We start from the raw sequence: 10,647 nt of genomic DNA, 5'->3' as shown, positions 1-10,647 counted from the left end.
TTTTTGTTGTTTTTTTGAGGGGGGGCGGCAGTGTTCTTGTTTCCTTAGCAGGTGTTGATTAGGAAAATGAAATGATCCAGACAGGGTGTAGCATTTTAAACAGTTGTTAGATTAAAATTTAAAAAGTAAAGTAAAGGATACATGGGAGAAATAGTCTTTGCAATGTTTGTTCATCAGAGGGCACTCAGCAACTTTGCTGTTAGAAACATGCCACAAAGTCAACAACCGGCTGGTCCAAGTAGAGTAGGGCAGAGTATAAATGCGTATTATTATTTTCATGTTATCTTAGCAAGGACTCAGAAATCAATACACATATTATTATCCTTTGACTGAAATGATTTTTGGCCTGTAAAATTGGTCGTTTTTTATAAGTTCATGTGCAGTGTTACAGATTTGTATATATTTGATGTATGTATGTTCAATCTCAAAGCAATATCAGGCTTACTTTTGAGGCATTTGAACACTGTAGCAGTCATGCAGCGTTGACAAACGCAAGCTTTGTGTTACTTCCTTCTTCTTGTGTGTTGCTGTTGAATACCACATGCAGTCAACAGAGCAATAGACTGTGGGGGATGGGCTTAGCTGTAGTAAAATGCATGTATTCCTGTAGGGAGGCACTGCATTCCACTGCGGGCCAGTGGCGCAATGGATAACGCGTCTGACTACGGATCAGAAGATTCTAGGTTCGACTCCTGGCTGGCTCGTATATGTTTTATTTTCTGGGTTGCTTTGATTTGGTTGAAATAATAGAAGCAATTATTGTTATTCTTGCATAAGATGAGAACAGTCATACTATGAATACATTTTCTCTGACCTACTTAACGCTATAGTAAAATTACAGCATAACTTCATTAAATAAAGCTACAATAACTAGCTTTTAGGATTCAGGAGTTTGTAACCTTTTCTGTGGAGAGATTTTAGGGCATTTTGTGACCACAATATTGAGCATAAACCGACATGAACATATGTGGGCAGTTACTACATGGTGTGCAAATGAGCAACAGTGCAGTTCAGTTAACAGTCACAGATGTAATTATTAATAACTATAGTTATGTTAATGAGGTTGCACAGACCTCCACAAGTCCAGTATTTAATCACTCTCCAAATTCCTCTTTATGAAAAACACAACAACTCTCCTTAAAGGGGACCTGAAACACTGCACATATAAAGGCTAATTTACACGATAGAGCACTGCTCTCAACCACTGACATGGATGTAACAGAATCAATAACTCAGAGGAAAATAAAGACACTAAAACCAAAAATCAGTTTAAGGGGATCACATTTGTGCTGTCTTTGCTGCAACAATGAGTTTTAATTAATTGGCTGTTAATGTCTAGCGTTTCTTGTCCCCTTTAACGCAGTCATCTTTTCCCTCCTATTTATTTGTGAAGTAGTGTTTACTCCAGCTTCTGTTAGGATGTGTTTACATTGTGAAACAACATCAAATGGATTTTGAAAGCATGAAAGGTCACAGCAGTGCAGTTTAGCTTCCCTTTCTGAGAAAGTGTTGCTGCTACACGTGGACCTTGCACCCAGGGCACAACTGTGGGGGATGGGCCACAGTGGTTGAACCATGGGGCCAGTGGCGCAATGGATAACGCGTCTGACTACGGATCAGAAGATTCTAGGTTCGACTCCTGGCTGGCTCGGAACTTTTCTTTTTTCTTTCTCGGGTTACATTGACAGTAGTACTCAGTAAAGTCTTTCTTTTTTTTGTTTCCTTTTCCACATGTTAAAATACAAAATTAGCAGGGGTTGATTATGAAATGATGCAGACATGTATTGGCTTTTTAAACAGTTGTTAAGTGAAACTTTAATTCGACTCCTCGCTGGCTTCTGATCTTTCATGTATTAAGTTGTGCTATTACTTTAGATTTTGTTAGTTTGTAAAATAAAACAGTCATTCCCACTTTCTTTTCATGTATTTTTTTTGAGCAAGGTTAAAAACAAAAAAAGCTACATCAGCAATGAGGTTGTGAGGCTAGATTGGAATGTGATTGTGCTTTTATGGGAACGGGCTCTAAAACATCTGGAGGGCAAATATAAAAAGAAATATTTCTGTGTTTATCCCCATTGTGTGATCAAGCACTTTAGAGTAAACAGTGCACCTGGGAGTCAACATGATAATGATGATGGCAGTCATCGTGGATCTTTTTTTTTCTTGTTTTTGTTTGTTTGTTTGTTTGTTTGTTTTTTAAATGTAACCGTTAACCTCGTCTAACCTTTGAGGTTTGATATATCTCTGTCTCTCCTTCGTTTTCCTCAGATCCTTTTCTCTGCAGATGACGAAATGGATGAGTCTGATGAAGACGATGTCCGTCGACTCACTGGTGTGAAGATGGTGAAAAAGAAGAAGCTTCGCATGGGGATCCCTGTCTGACCTGCGTGCCTAGCTTTACTGTTAGGATCAAAAAGTCTGCGTACATTTCCCCGTTCCCCTACAGATTGTGTGATATTGCCTTCTATCAGTGACCTTCAATTACAAAATAATACACTGTATCTGAAGCTCCTTTACCATTGGCTCCTGGAGGACAGCTATATGAACTTTTTTTTTAGCAGTCGACCATTTTTCTTTCCTTTGTTTTTTTGTTTTTTTTAATCATTGTTTATTTTAAACATGGCTCTCATGATGTGAGTGTTGTGTTTCAGGACACTGGGAAAAACAATGAGTGAAGTTACTGTTAAATCCTTAATGTAATAGGAAAACTGAACTGGCTCCAGCAGAGCCAAAGATGATGTACTGGGTTACATTTGATATCCTTCCGAAGTGCACCCTCCTCCCCCCAAAACAAACAAACAAAAATGAGCAAACAAAAAAAAAAAAAGATGTATTCCTTGTGTTCATTCCACGTTAACATCTGTCCTGTTGTCGTCACATGTAGATGCCCCACCATGGCCCGTGTTATACGTGTGTCTGTGACGGTGTGTACAATTGCACACCCTTTAACTTTAATAGGAGCATTATGTCAGGTTTTGAATCACTGTATTGACTCTACCGTATATCTTGTACGTGATGTTACATTAGTCGAATGGAGCACATTAATCCTTGCAGCAATCTTCCATTTCTTTTAACAAAGACATCTGAAGACTCTTTTGAACTGTTGAACCTGTAAGACTGCAAGCGCTGCACTGCAGCATCCTTCTAATGTCAGCTCAGCCACTGTTTTTTCTGTAAGCAAACGACTGCAACATGTCTGACTCTTTTACTGATGTGCTCTGACTGTATGTTTTAGTCCTTGAATGTACTTTTTTTTTTTTTTTTAAAGTTTTGAGTGTTTTACTTTCGGGCCAAAAAAGGTGAGTATGCTCATCCCAAAAGTGTTTTTTCAGTAAATATGGGAACAGGTTCTTGCACAATTTCCCATTTTTCTCAGCTTTTGCCTTTCCCCGTTCTAATGTGTGGGTTTTTTTGTTTTGTTTTTTTCTTTTGTTATTGTTGTGTTTTTGTTTTGTAGTTCCAACAATGTGCCTGAGTTAAATTACCAGCAGTCTTTTTATTTTGGGTTTTGGTTCGGTTTTGTTTTCTTTGACTGTTTTAAGCAGAGCTCGAGATCTCCAGAGGGGTATACTACGAAGACAGTTTTAACACAGCCAGGCTTTCTTTGTGTTAGTATCATCTTATTAGTACATGCACATTCCAGTAAAAATGTGGAACTTCATTCAGTGGTTTATTAAGATACAGCTTAACAACTTGCACAAATGAAATACATTCCCCTAGCATAGAATCTACATTGCGCTTAACACATGCTGTAAGTGAAAATGTGAGACTTCTGCTAATTTTTAAACTGAAACTCAGAACATAACCTGCTCCTGTCCAGTAATGGAGTCACATTAGTGACACAAAACTCTGAGTTTAAGCTCAACATAGTTTTCTAAACCACTAATCTCACTTTGTAGTACACCCCTCAGGCATGAAGCACCATCCAGCAGGCTCTAATCTTAAGAATGTGACGTACATAGACCTCTAAACTGTAAACAGTAAGTGCAGACCAGGCAGCTGAGAGAAAGGGTGTGCTTGTGTGTGTGATTTAACACACACACACTAGTGTGTGTGTATATAAACTGGCATGTGCTGAATATATGTGTGACTGCTGGTCCTGTTTAAAGTAAAAGGCGTGACTTAAACTACAATGATTACGGTGCTGCTGCTGATTTCATTCTGATGTTTTTGGCATGTTGGTAAAGAAGGAAAGACTGTGCGTTTTTAAAAGGGGGAAAGTACGGGACAGTGCAGAAGTCATGGTAACTGTCAGCTGAACTAGGACAAAGAGGGCTTTAGTATTTTGCAGAGCTTAATCTACTTCATGAACAACATCTGATGGAAATAAGTTATCATATAAATGCTTTCCAAATAAACGGTATGATACAGAATGAAAGTAGTGGATTACCTTTCTGTTGTGGCAGAGAAAAGGTGTTCCCTGACCGGGAATCGAACCCGGGCCGCGGCGGTGAGAGCGCCGAATCCTAACCACTAGAGCACCAGGGATTGAAAGGGACCACGGTGTGACGTCATAAAATGTGTAAACGCATTTATGTTTAAAAAAAACAAAGGGGGGATGATGTTCATCCTAAAACTGTTTTTCATACCTTGACTTTTAAACTTTGTATTTATTTTATAAAAGTGAGATTCAAAGATATTCATTGATATCTGCATTTGTTTTGTTTTGTTTTGTTTTTTTAATGCCATGTTTATACAACAAAATTACAACACGGTGATGATTTCAGCATCTCTTTAATTGTGGGGATTGCTTGCTGTTTACCACTAGGGGTAACGCTTTCCTTATCAGAGTCGACCGGTAATGATTGTGTTCCCAGAAATAGATCTGCTTTCAGCAAATACACATGCAGTAATTAAGCATCAGGAGCCATTCTTAGGGGCTCTTTAAAGTTCATGACATGTTGGATCAACAGCTTAATTTAAAAGGCACCTTTTGTCTCTTTGTCTAAGACTTTTTGTCTATTTATTACTTTTACTGTAAGTACCATGTTCTGCTCAAAAACATATAATTTGTTGCGTTTGATATTTTAAGTGTTGTGGTTTTAAATGCTGATGATGGAGCTCCAAGCCAGTTGTTTAAGGGTGAAGGATATATTTAACGGGCCAGCATAAACATACATGCGTAATGAGATGCTCTAAACATCGCACTGGGAAAAGTCTTAATAATCATCATAATCATCATCTGCACAAACAGGTAATCCAAATGATGGCTAAAAGTCCTATAACTGCTTTGACTGCTCTAAATGGGTAACACCACATACAAACAGTAACGAGTCTTACTGTGTGTCACTGAGTTAAAACAGTGATGAGTCGGTGTTTCCATGATCCCACAGCTCACACCTTGAATTTAAACACTGATGCCAAGTCTAATGAGTAATATTGCCTGAACTGTTTGCTTACTTGTTCCAGGCTAAAAAGAAAAGTGTAAACGCATTTAAAACAATCCGGATCGAGTGCATAAAGTAACATGATATTAAGTCCTAATGGTCCATACGAACAGATTTGGCAGAGAATGCGTACTGAAAACACAACTGGTCCAGATTGACATTTGGGCGGCTCTTACTGGTCCAGCCCTTATTTTGATGGTTAACTGGCTGAAAATGCTTTTTATAACATCCCAACAAGAAACATCCTCTTGCCTAAATCAAGTTATTGAACTGAGTAAGCAGATTCCCGAAAACTGGCTCTACAAGGCGGTACTGCTGGGTGGTGATCACTAGTTTAATGTAGTCCAAAGTGCAAAGCTCTACAGAGACATTTTCAAAAGAGGATGTGAGTGCAGGGTTAACCAGAGGAGGAGGTGTAGCCTTCTGCCACTCCTGTTGTGACTTGAAATTGTCAGCTGTTGGCCTGTAAGCTTATCGTTAACGATGGGAGCCCCATTCCAGCTGTACTGTCCTTCACGTCACACCTAATAATACACTGTGACAACAGGCAGTGGAACCGATGGCAGGGGGGGCCTGACTGACTCACTGCAGGCTGACACAGGACTATATATAATGTCTGGGGGACAGACACACACACACAACAGAATAACAACCAACAAATCAATTACACTGTCTGCGGGATCAGAGCACCAACTCTAACAGCCATGTCACAGGTACGTTACATCACCTCACATACAGCAAATGAATACACAATGAATCCACGCTTAACCAGAGAGTCACATACGTTTTATTTGCCCTTATTTTCTTTACTGTAGCCAGGCGAGGTAAAAAAGAAGAAGCGCCCACCGATGAAGGAAGAGGACCTCAAAGGAGCCCGCAGTAAACTGGGACTGAAGGGCGAGGTTAAGAGTAAGACCTATGAGGTCATGGTGGAGTGTGGTGAGTAAAGTCTTTGCTGTCTGCAAAGGCATTATGTCTTCCTGGAATAACAAGTATGAACTCATGGGCGCATAGACCGTAAACATGACTATGTATATCTCGTAAAAACAGACTAGTTGACTTTGTGTTGTATTCGTGTCCGATTGTTTAAAAGAGAGAGGAAAAAAAAAAAAAGAGTTCCCTGACCGGGAATCGAACCCGGGCCGCGGCGGTGAGAGCGCCGAATCCTAACCACTAGACCACCAGGGAGAGCTGAAACTACGAAAACATGTATCACTTTTAAAGGACACACCGACGATGAGTTCCCCGTGTTTCGGGTAGTTTTCTTGATAATAAATCACCAATGGTTTCTGTCGGAGTGAGTGGAGGGACATTTTATAGCTTCTTCAAACATTGACATTGGACTCTATGAAGAAGTAAATACAGAAAAAAAGTCCTACGACAGCACTATCTCACGAACATTGCACACATACACATCCATATAAGTGTACTAGATGTCCACACTCCAAACACCTCATAGTCTGATATAGTTTTAATAGCAGCTTACTTGGACATGACGTTGAATCGAGGAAGTGCCACAAATAGAGAGTGTTTTTCTGACATGTGTCTTGTGTCTCTGTCTCGTTCTGTGATCAGAACGCGCGGGCAAAGTTGCTCCATCTGTGTTCAGTGGTGTGAGGACAGGAAAGGAGACCGTGCTTGACCAGCCCACAGCTGCCAAAGCTCCTGGAGCCAGTGTGTTCAGCAAGTGAAGCACACTGCAACCTGAAACCAAACAAATAGCACAGGATGAACATGCACACTGTTGGCTTTGTGCTTCAGACTCAGAGACTTTTAAGTGTGTGCTTCTTCCTGCTTTAATGAAAAATATAAGAAAGATTAATTGAAGACAGATGAATGTGGTTCATTGCTATGATTATATATTTTGAAAAATTTTTTTGTTTTTTTTACTCGTGTTCAGCATTTTCCTAAATAAACTCTCACTGTGACAAGCAACCTTAAGACTTTTATTTCAACATATTATAATCTGCTTATTGTAACCCAATTATTGTAAAAGTAAAAAAAAACAACCCACTTTCGAACAAATGTTTTTTAATGCAAATGTGCACATCTGCACCAAAATACAAATGTGTGATAAATCCTGATGTTCTATTATTGTACAGGACTGTAAAGCTCTTTCTTTTAAAGTTATGTGTTAACAAATCTCTAGATTTTCAGAGGCCTTCCCTAAGTATCAAAAAAATAAATGTTCATTTGTTGTATTTTAAACGCTGATCCCTAACTAGTGAACAAATAGAAATGCGGGGGTTGGTCAACATAGTGCCACAAAATGAGTTACCAGATCTGGCTAGGTCTGGAGTAGAGAAGAGCCAACATCAATAGTTGTTCGCCAAAATTGCAACACAACAAATAAGCAGACAAAAATCTAGTTTACTGTCTGCGGAGATTATGTCTACTTATGTTTCTGGGCTTAATGACAAACACATCTTTACATAAATGCTGATGATGAGAAATGATAAAACGCCTCTTGTAGTTTCTGACAGGTCTTCACTTTTTAATTCCAAGAGCATAAAAAGACTGTAAATTAAAGTCCCACACAAGAACCTCCTTCCTTCAGCCAAAACAATGAAGGCGAGATGTGGAAGATCTTGGAGTGACCTAGCCAGTCTCCAGACCTCAGGCCTGTAAAAAATAAAGTTTTGAGTTTCCAGGCGGCAGCCAAGAAACCTAAAGGATTTAGAGAGATTTAGAGACATCTTTCCCCATCTCACAATGCTGTGATTGCAGCCATTCTCCAGCTTTCTGTGAATGGTACTCTTGCCCGTTAATCTGTAGTCTTTGATCAATGGTCTTTGAAAAGTGTTTGTTGATCAATGGTCATGACAATTTGCATATTAATAATCAAGGAACTGACCTCACAGCCCATTGTTCATTTAGTGGCCTCGTTTCAGTCATTGTGTAAAGGTACTGTTTATATGGTTGGACAAACCTGCAGTCAGCTGTGACTGAAGAAGTCACTTGGATGAGTGATGAAACGTTTCTCCCACTGAAAACGTTACGTCCAGATGAACAGAATCAACTTTTTCGGATTACTTTCTTGAAACCGTTGGTGTCGATTTTATTGTCACTTTGCTAAGTCTTTAATTAAGTGTCGATTGGATTCACTCTCCCAAACATCCACAAACTAGCAAATATTATCTTTGTGGTTCACAGCACCTCACAGCCTCCTGGACATTGAGCTTAGGGCAGCTGGTCAATATAGGAAAACACACAGATACGTGTCCCTCCCACAGGGCGCTGAGAGTTTTGCTCTGCACTGAAGTCAGCCAGTGTTCAGTCAGAGTTTGGTCATGTCTGGACTGTTGGGTGTTCGCCTGCTGCTGCTGTGGGGCTGCGCCTGCCTCTGGCTGAGCAGCTCAGCCTCAGGAGCTCTGGTCATCTCCAGGCACGATGAAGCCATACAGGTAACGTCAAACACTTTTGTGATATGAAACTGAAATAACTTTGTGGCATGATTTTGACAGCGCTGACTTCAGAAAGTAGTTCTATGATTTTTTTTTTTTAACCCAAAACCCTTAAACGCCAACTGTGTCTGAGTTTTTTGTAAGCTTTTTCTTAAAACTTACTTCGTGTAATCTCCGTAATATCCTGTGTGTGTATTTCAGGAGAGAAGAGGAGCTGCCAGATCACTGCAGGTACTTGGAAAACTATTCACACATAGTCTCTTTGTATTAGTGAAAACATCTCATTAGTTTTTAATCACTGCTAAAATTCAGTTTCTGATACTGCGTCATAACAGCTCAACTTCAACATAACACAGATCACACTATTTTTAAAGATATATCTGCTGGTAAACCAATAACTATATAAACATGCAGTGGAAATTAAGAGCTTAGAGCAGCCTTATTATTTTTTAATGTGAATCTATCGCCCTTTTTTCTTACAGAAAAGAAGTACAAATGAAGTAATGGTAAGAAATGTATCCATTCATATTCCTGGTGATGATAATGGTGATGGGAGATAATAGTTTAAATTCAGATTAAAAAATCAGATTCATAGAGAGAAACCCATTTTTATCTTCTTACATTTCCTTCTGTCTCTCTGTCTCAGGTGGAGGTGCACAGTGTGACAGTGGACTGCACTGTGACCTCTTGTTTTGCCCACACTGTCATGACCTCCAAGGCGTTCAACAAAGCAAACTCGTCACAGGAAATCTTTTTTGAAGTGGAGCTGCCCAAGACTGCTTTCATCACAAACTTCAGCATGTTAGTCTGTTTCCTCTCTAATCATTCTGACAGTTTTTATAGGCCAGTCCTTCATTTCACAACTGTGCTCCAAAGCTGAATTTCTTACTATCTTGGTGTCAATTTATGTGCTTTAACATCCCTCATGTCTATCTCCATCTTTCACATCCACAGGGAAATTGAGGGTCAGGTGTATGTCGGAGAGGTGAAGGAGAAGGAGAAAGCTAAGAAACAGTACGAGAAGGCTGTTTCCTCTGGACAGACTGCTGGACTCGTCAAGTGAGTCGTCCAAATGAACCAGAAACACAGATCGTGTAAATTCACTGGAGAAGCTGTCAGATGTCTGTGTGCTGTTTTCTTGTTGTTGTTTTTTCCAGGGCTTCTGGGAGAAAGATGGAGAAGTTTTCAGTCTCTGTCAATATTGCAGCTGAAAGCAACGTGACCTTTGTCCTGACATATGAGGAGCTCCTTCAGAGGAAACTGGGCCGATATGAGCTTTTGACCAGAGTCAAACCCAAAACACTGGTTCAGGACTTTCAGGTGAATCCATGTTTGATTAGATTCCCTACTTAGGGTGTCCCAAAAAATGTATTCTTTGTATCTGGCTGTAGTGCTTTCAGTGGGAGAAACGTTTTGTTATTGTGCAAAGATACATTTTGATGATTGACAAAACATTTCTCCCACTGAAAGCACTACAGCCAGATACTGTTTATAAGGTTGGACAAACATGCAGTCAGCTGAGACTGATGAAGTGACTTGGATGAGTGACAAAATGTTTCTTGCACTGAAAACAGTTACATCCACATGAACAGAATCCACAAATCAACTTTTTGGGATTTCCTTACCTGGATGATTGAGCATGCATTAAGACATTTTAACCCTCATAGGGTGATTTCCTGATTTACATTAGAAATGATCTCCTGTCTCCATGTTTGCCTTTGTGGAAACAGATTGTGACAAACATCTATGAGCCTCAGGGCATTTCTTATGTTGACGCCCATGCAACCTTCCTCTCGAATGAGCTGCTCCCTCTGGTGGAGAAAACTGTCACAGACAGAAAGGTACCTTCATACAAT

The 10,647-nt window shown here is 39.7% G+C and overlaps 2 protein-coding genes and 4 non-coding genes across 6 annotated transcripts; 4 read left to right on the top strand and 2 right to left on the bottom strand.

Moving 5' to 3' along the window:
- Nucleotides 1-631: 631 nt before the first annotated feature.
- Nucleotides 632-704, top strand: trnar-acg (transfer RNA arginine (anticodon ACG)). The gene has a single exon. It is a non-coding gene; the product is annotated as a tRNA-Arg (tRNA).
- Nucleotides 705-1,578: 874 nt separating this feature from the next.
- On the top strand, nucleotides 1,579-1,651 carry trnar-acg (transfer RNA arginine (anticodon ACG)). The gene has a single exon. It is a non-coding gene; the product is annotated as a tRNA-Arg (tRNA).
- Nucleotides 1,652-4,416: 2,765 nt separating this feature from the next.
- On the bottom strand, nucleotides 4,417-4,488 carry trnae-cuc (transfer RNA glutamic acid (anticodon CUC)). Its single transcript has one exon. It is a non-coding gene; the product is annotated as a tRNA-Glu (tRNA).
- Nucleotides 4,489-5,920: 1,432 nt separating this feature from the next.
- On the top strand, nucleotides 5,921-7,486 carry mustn1b (musculoskeletal, embryonic nuclear protein 1b). Its single transcript, XM_005755365.1, has 3 exons — nucleotides 5,921-6,100; nucleotides 6,203-6,326; nucleotides 6,963-7,486. The coding sequence occupies exons 1-3, from the start codon at nucleotides 6,092-6,094 to the stop codon at nucleotides 7,076-7,078; spliced, it is 249 nt and encodes an 82-aa protein (XP_005755422.1). The 5' UTR covers nucleotides 5,921-6,091; the 3' UTR covers nucleotides 7,079-7,486.
- trnae-cuc (transfer RNA glutamic acid (anticodon CUC)) lies at nucleotides 6,504-6,575 on the bottom strand. The gene has a single exon. It is a non-coding gene; the product is annotated as a tRNA-Glu (tRNA).
- A 998-nt stretch (nucleotides 7,487-8,484) lies between the features above and the next one.
- Nucleotides 8,485-10,632, top strand: LOC102209172 (inter-alpha-trypsin inhibitor heavy chain H3-like; the record flags this gene model as incomplete). Its single annotated transcript, XM_005755366.1, has 7 exons — nucleotides 8,485-8,791; nucleotides 8,993-9,022; nucleotides 9,274-9,297; nucleotides 9,438-9,592; nucleotides 9,746-9,850; nucleotides 9,949-10,111; nucleotides 10,522-10,632. Coding segments are annotated over exons 1-7 (702 nt in total), but the record flags the coding sequence as incomplete, so codon positions are not given.
- Between the last annotated feature and the right edge of the window lie 15 nt (nucleotides 10,633-10,647).

The sequence above is a fragment of the Pundamilia nyererei genome, unplaced genomic scaffold, assembly GCF_000239375.1.
Source record: "Pundamilia nyererei isolate P.nyererei 1_Seehausen unplaced genomic scaffold, PunNye1.0 scaffold01300, whole genome shotgun sequence".
NCBI classification, from domain to species: Eukaryota; Metazoa; Chordata; class Actinopteri; order Cichliformes; family Cichlidae; genus Pundamilia; species Pundamilia nyererei.
This window is presented reverse-complemented; position numbering and strand designations above follow the sequence as displayed.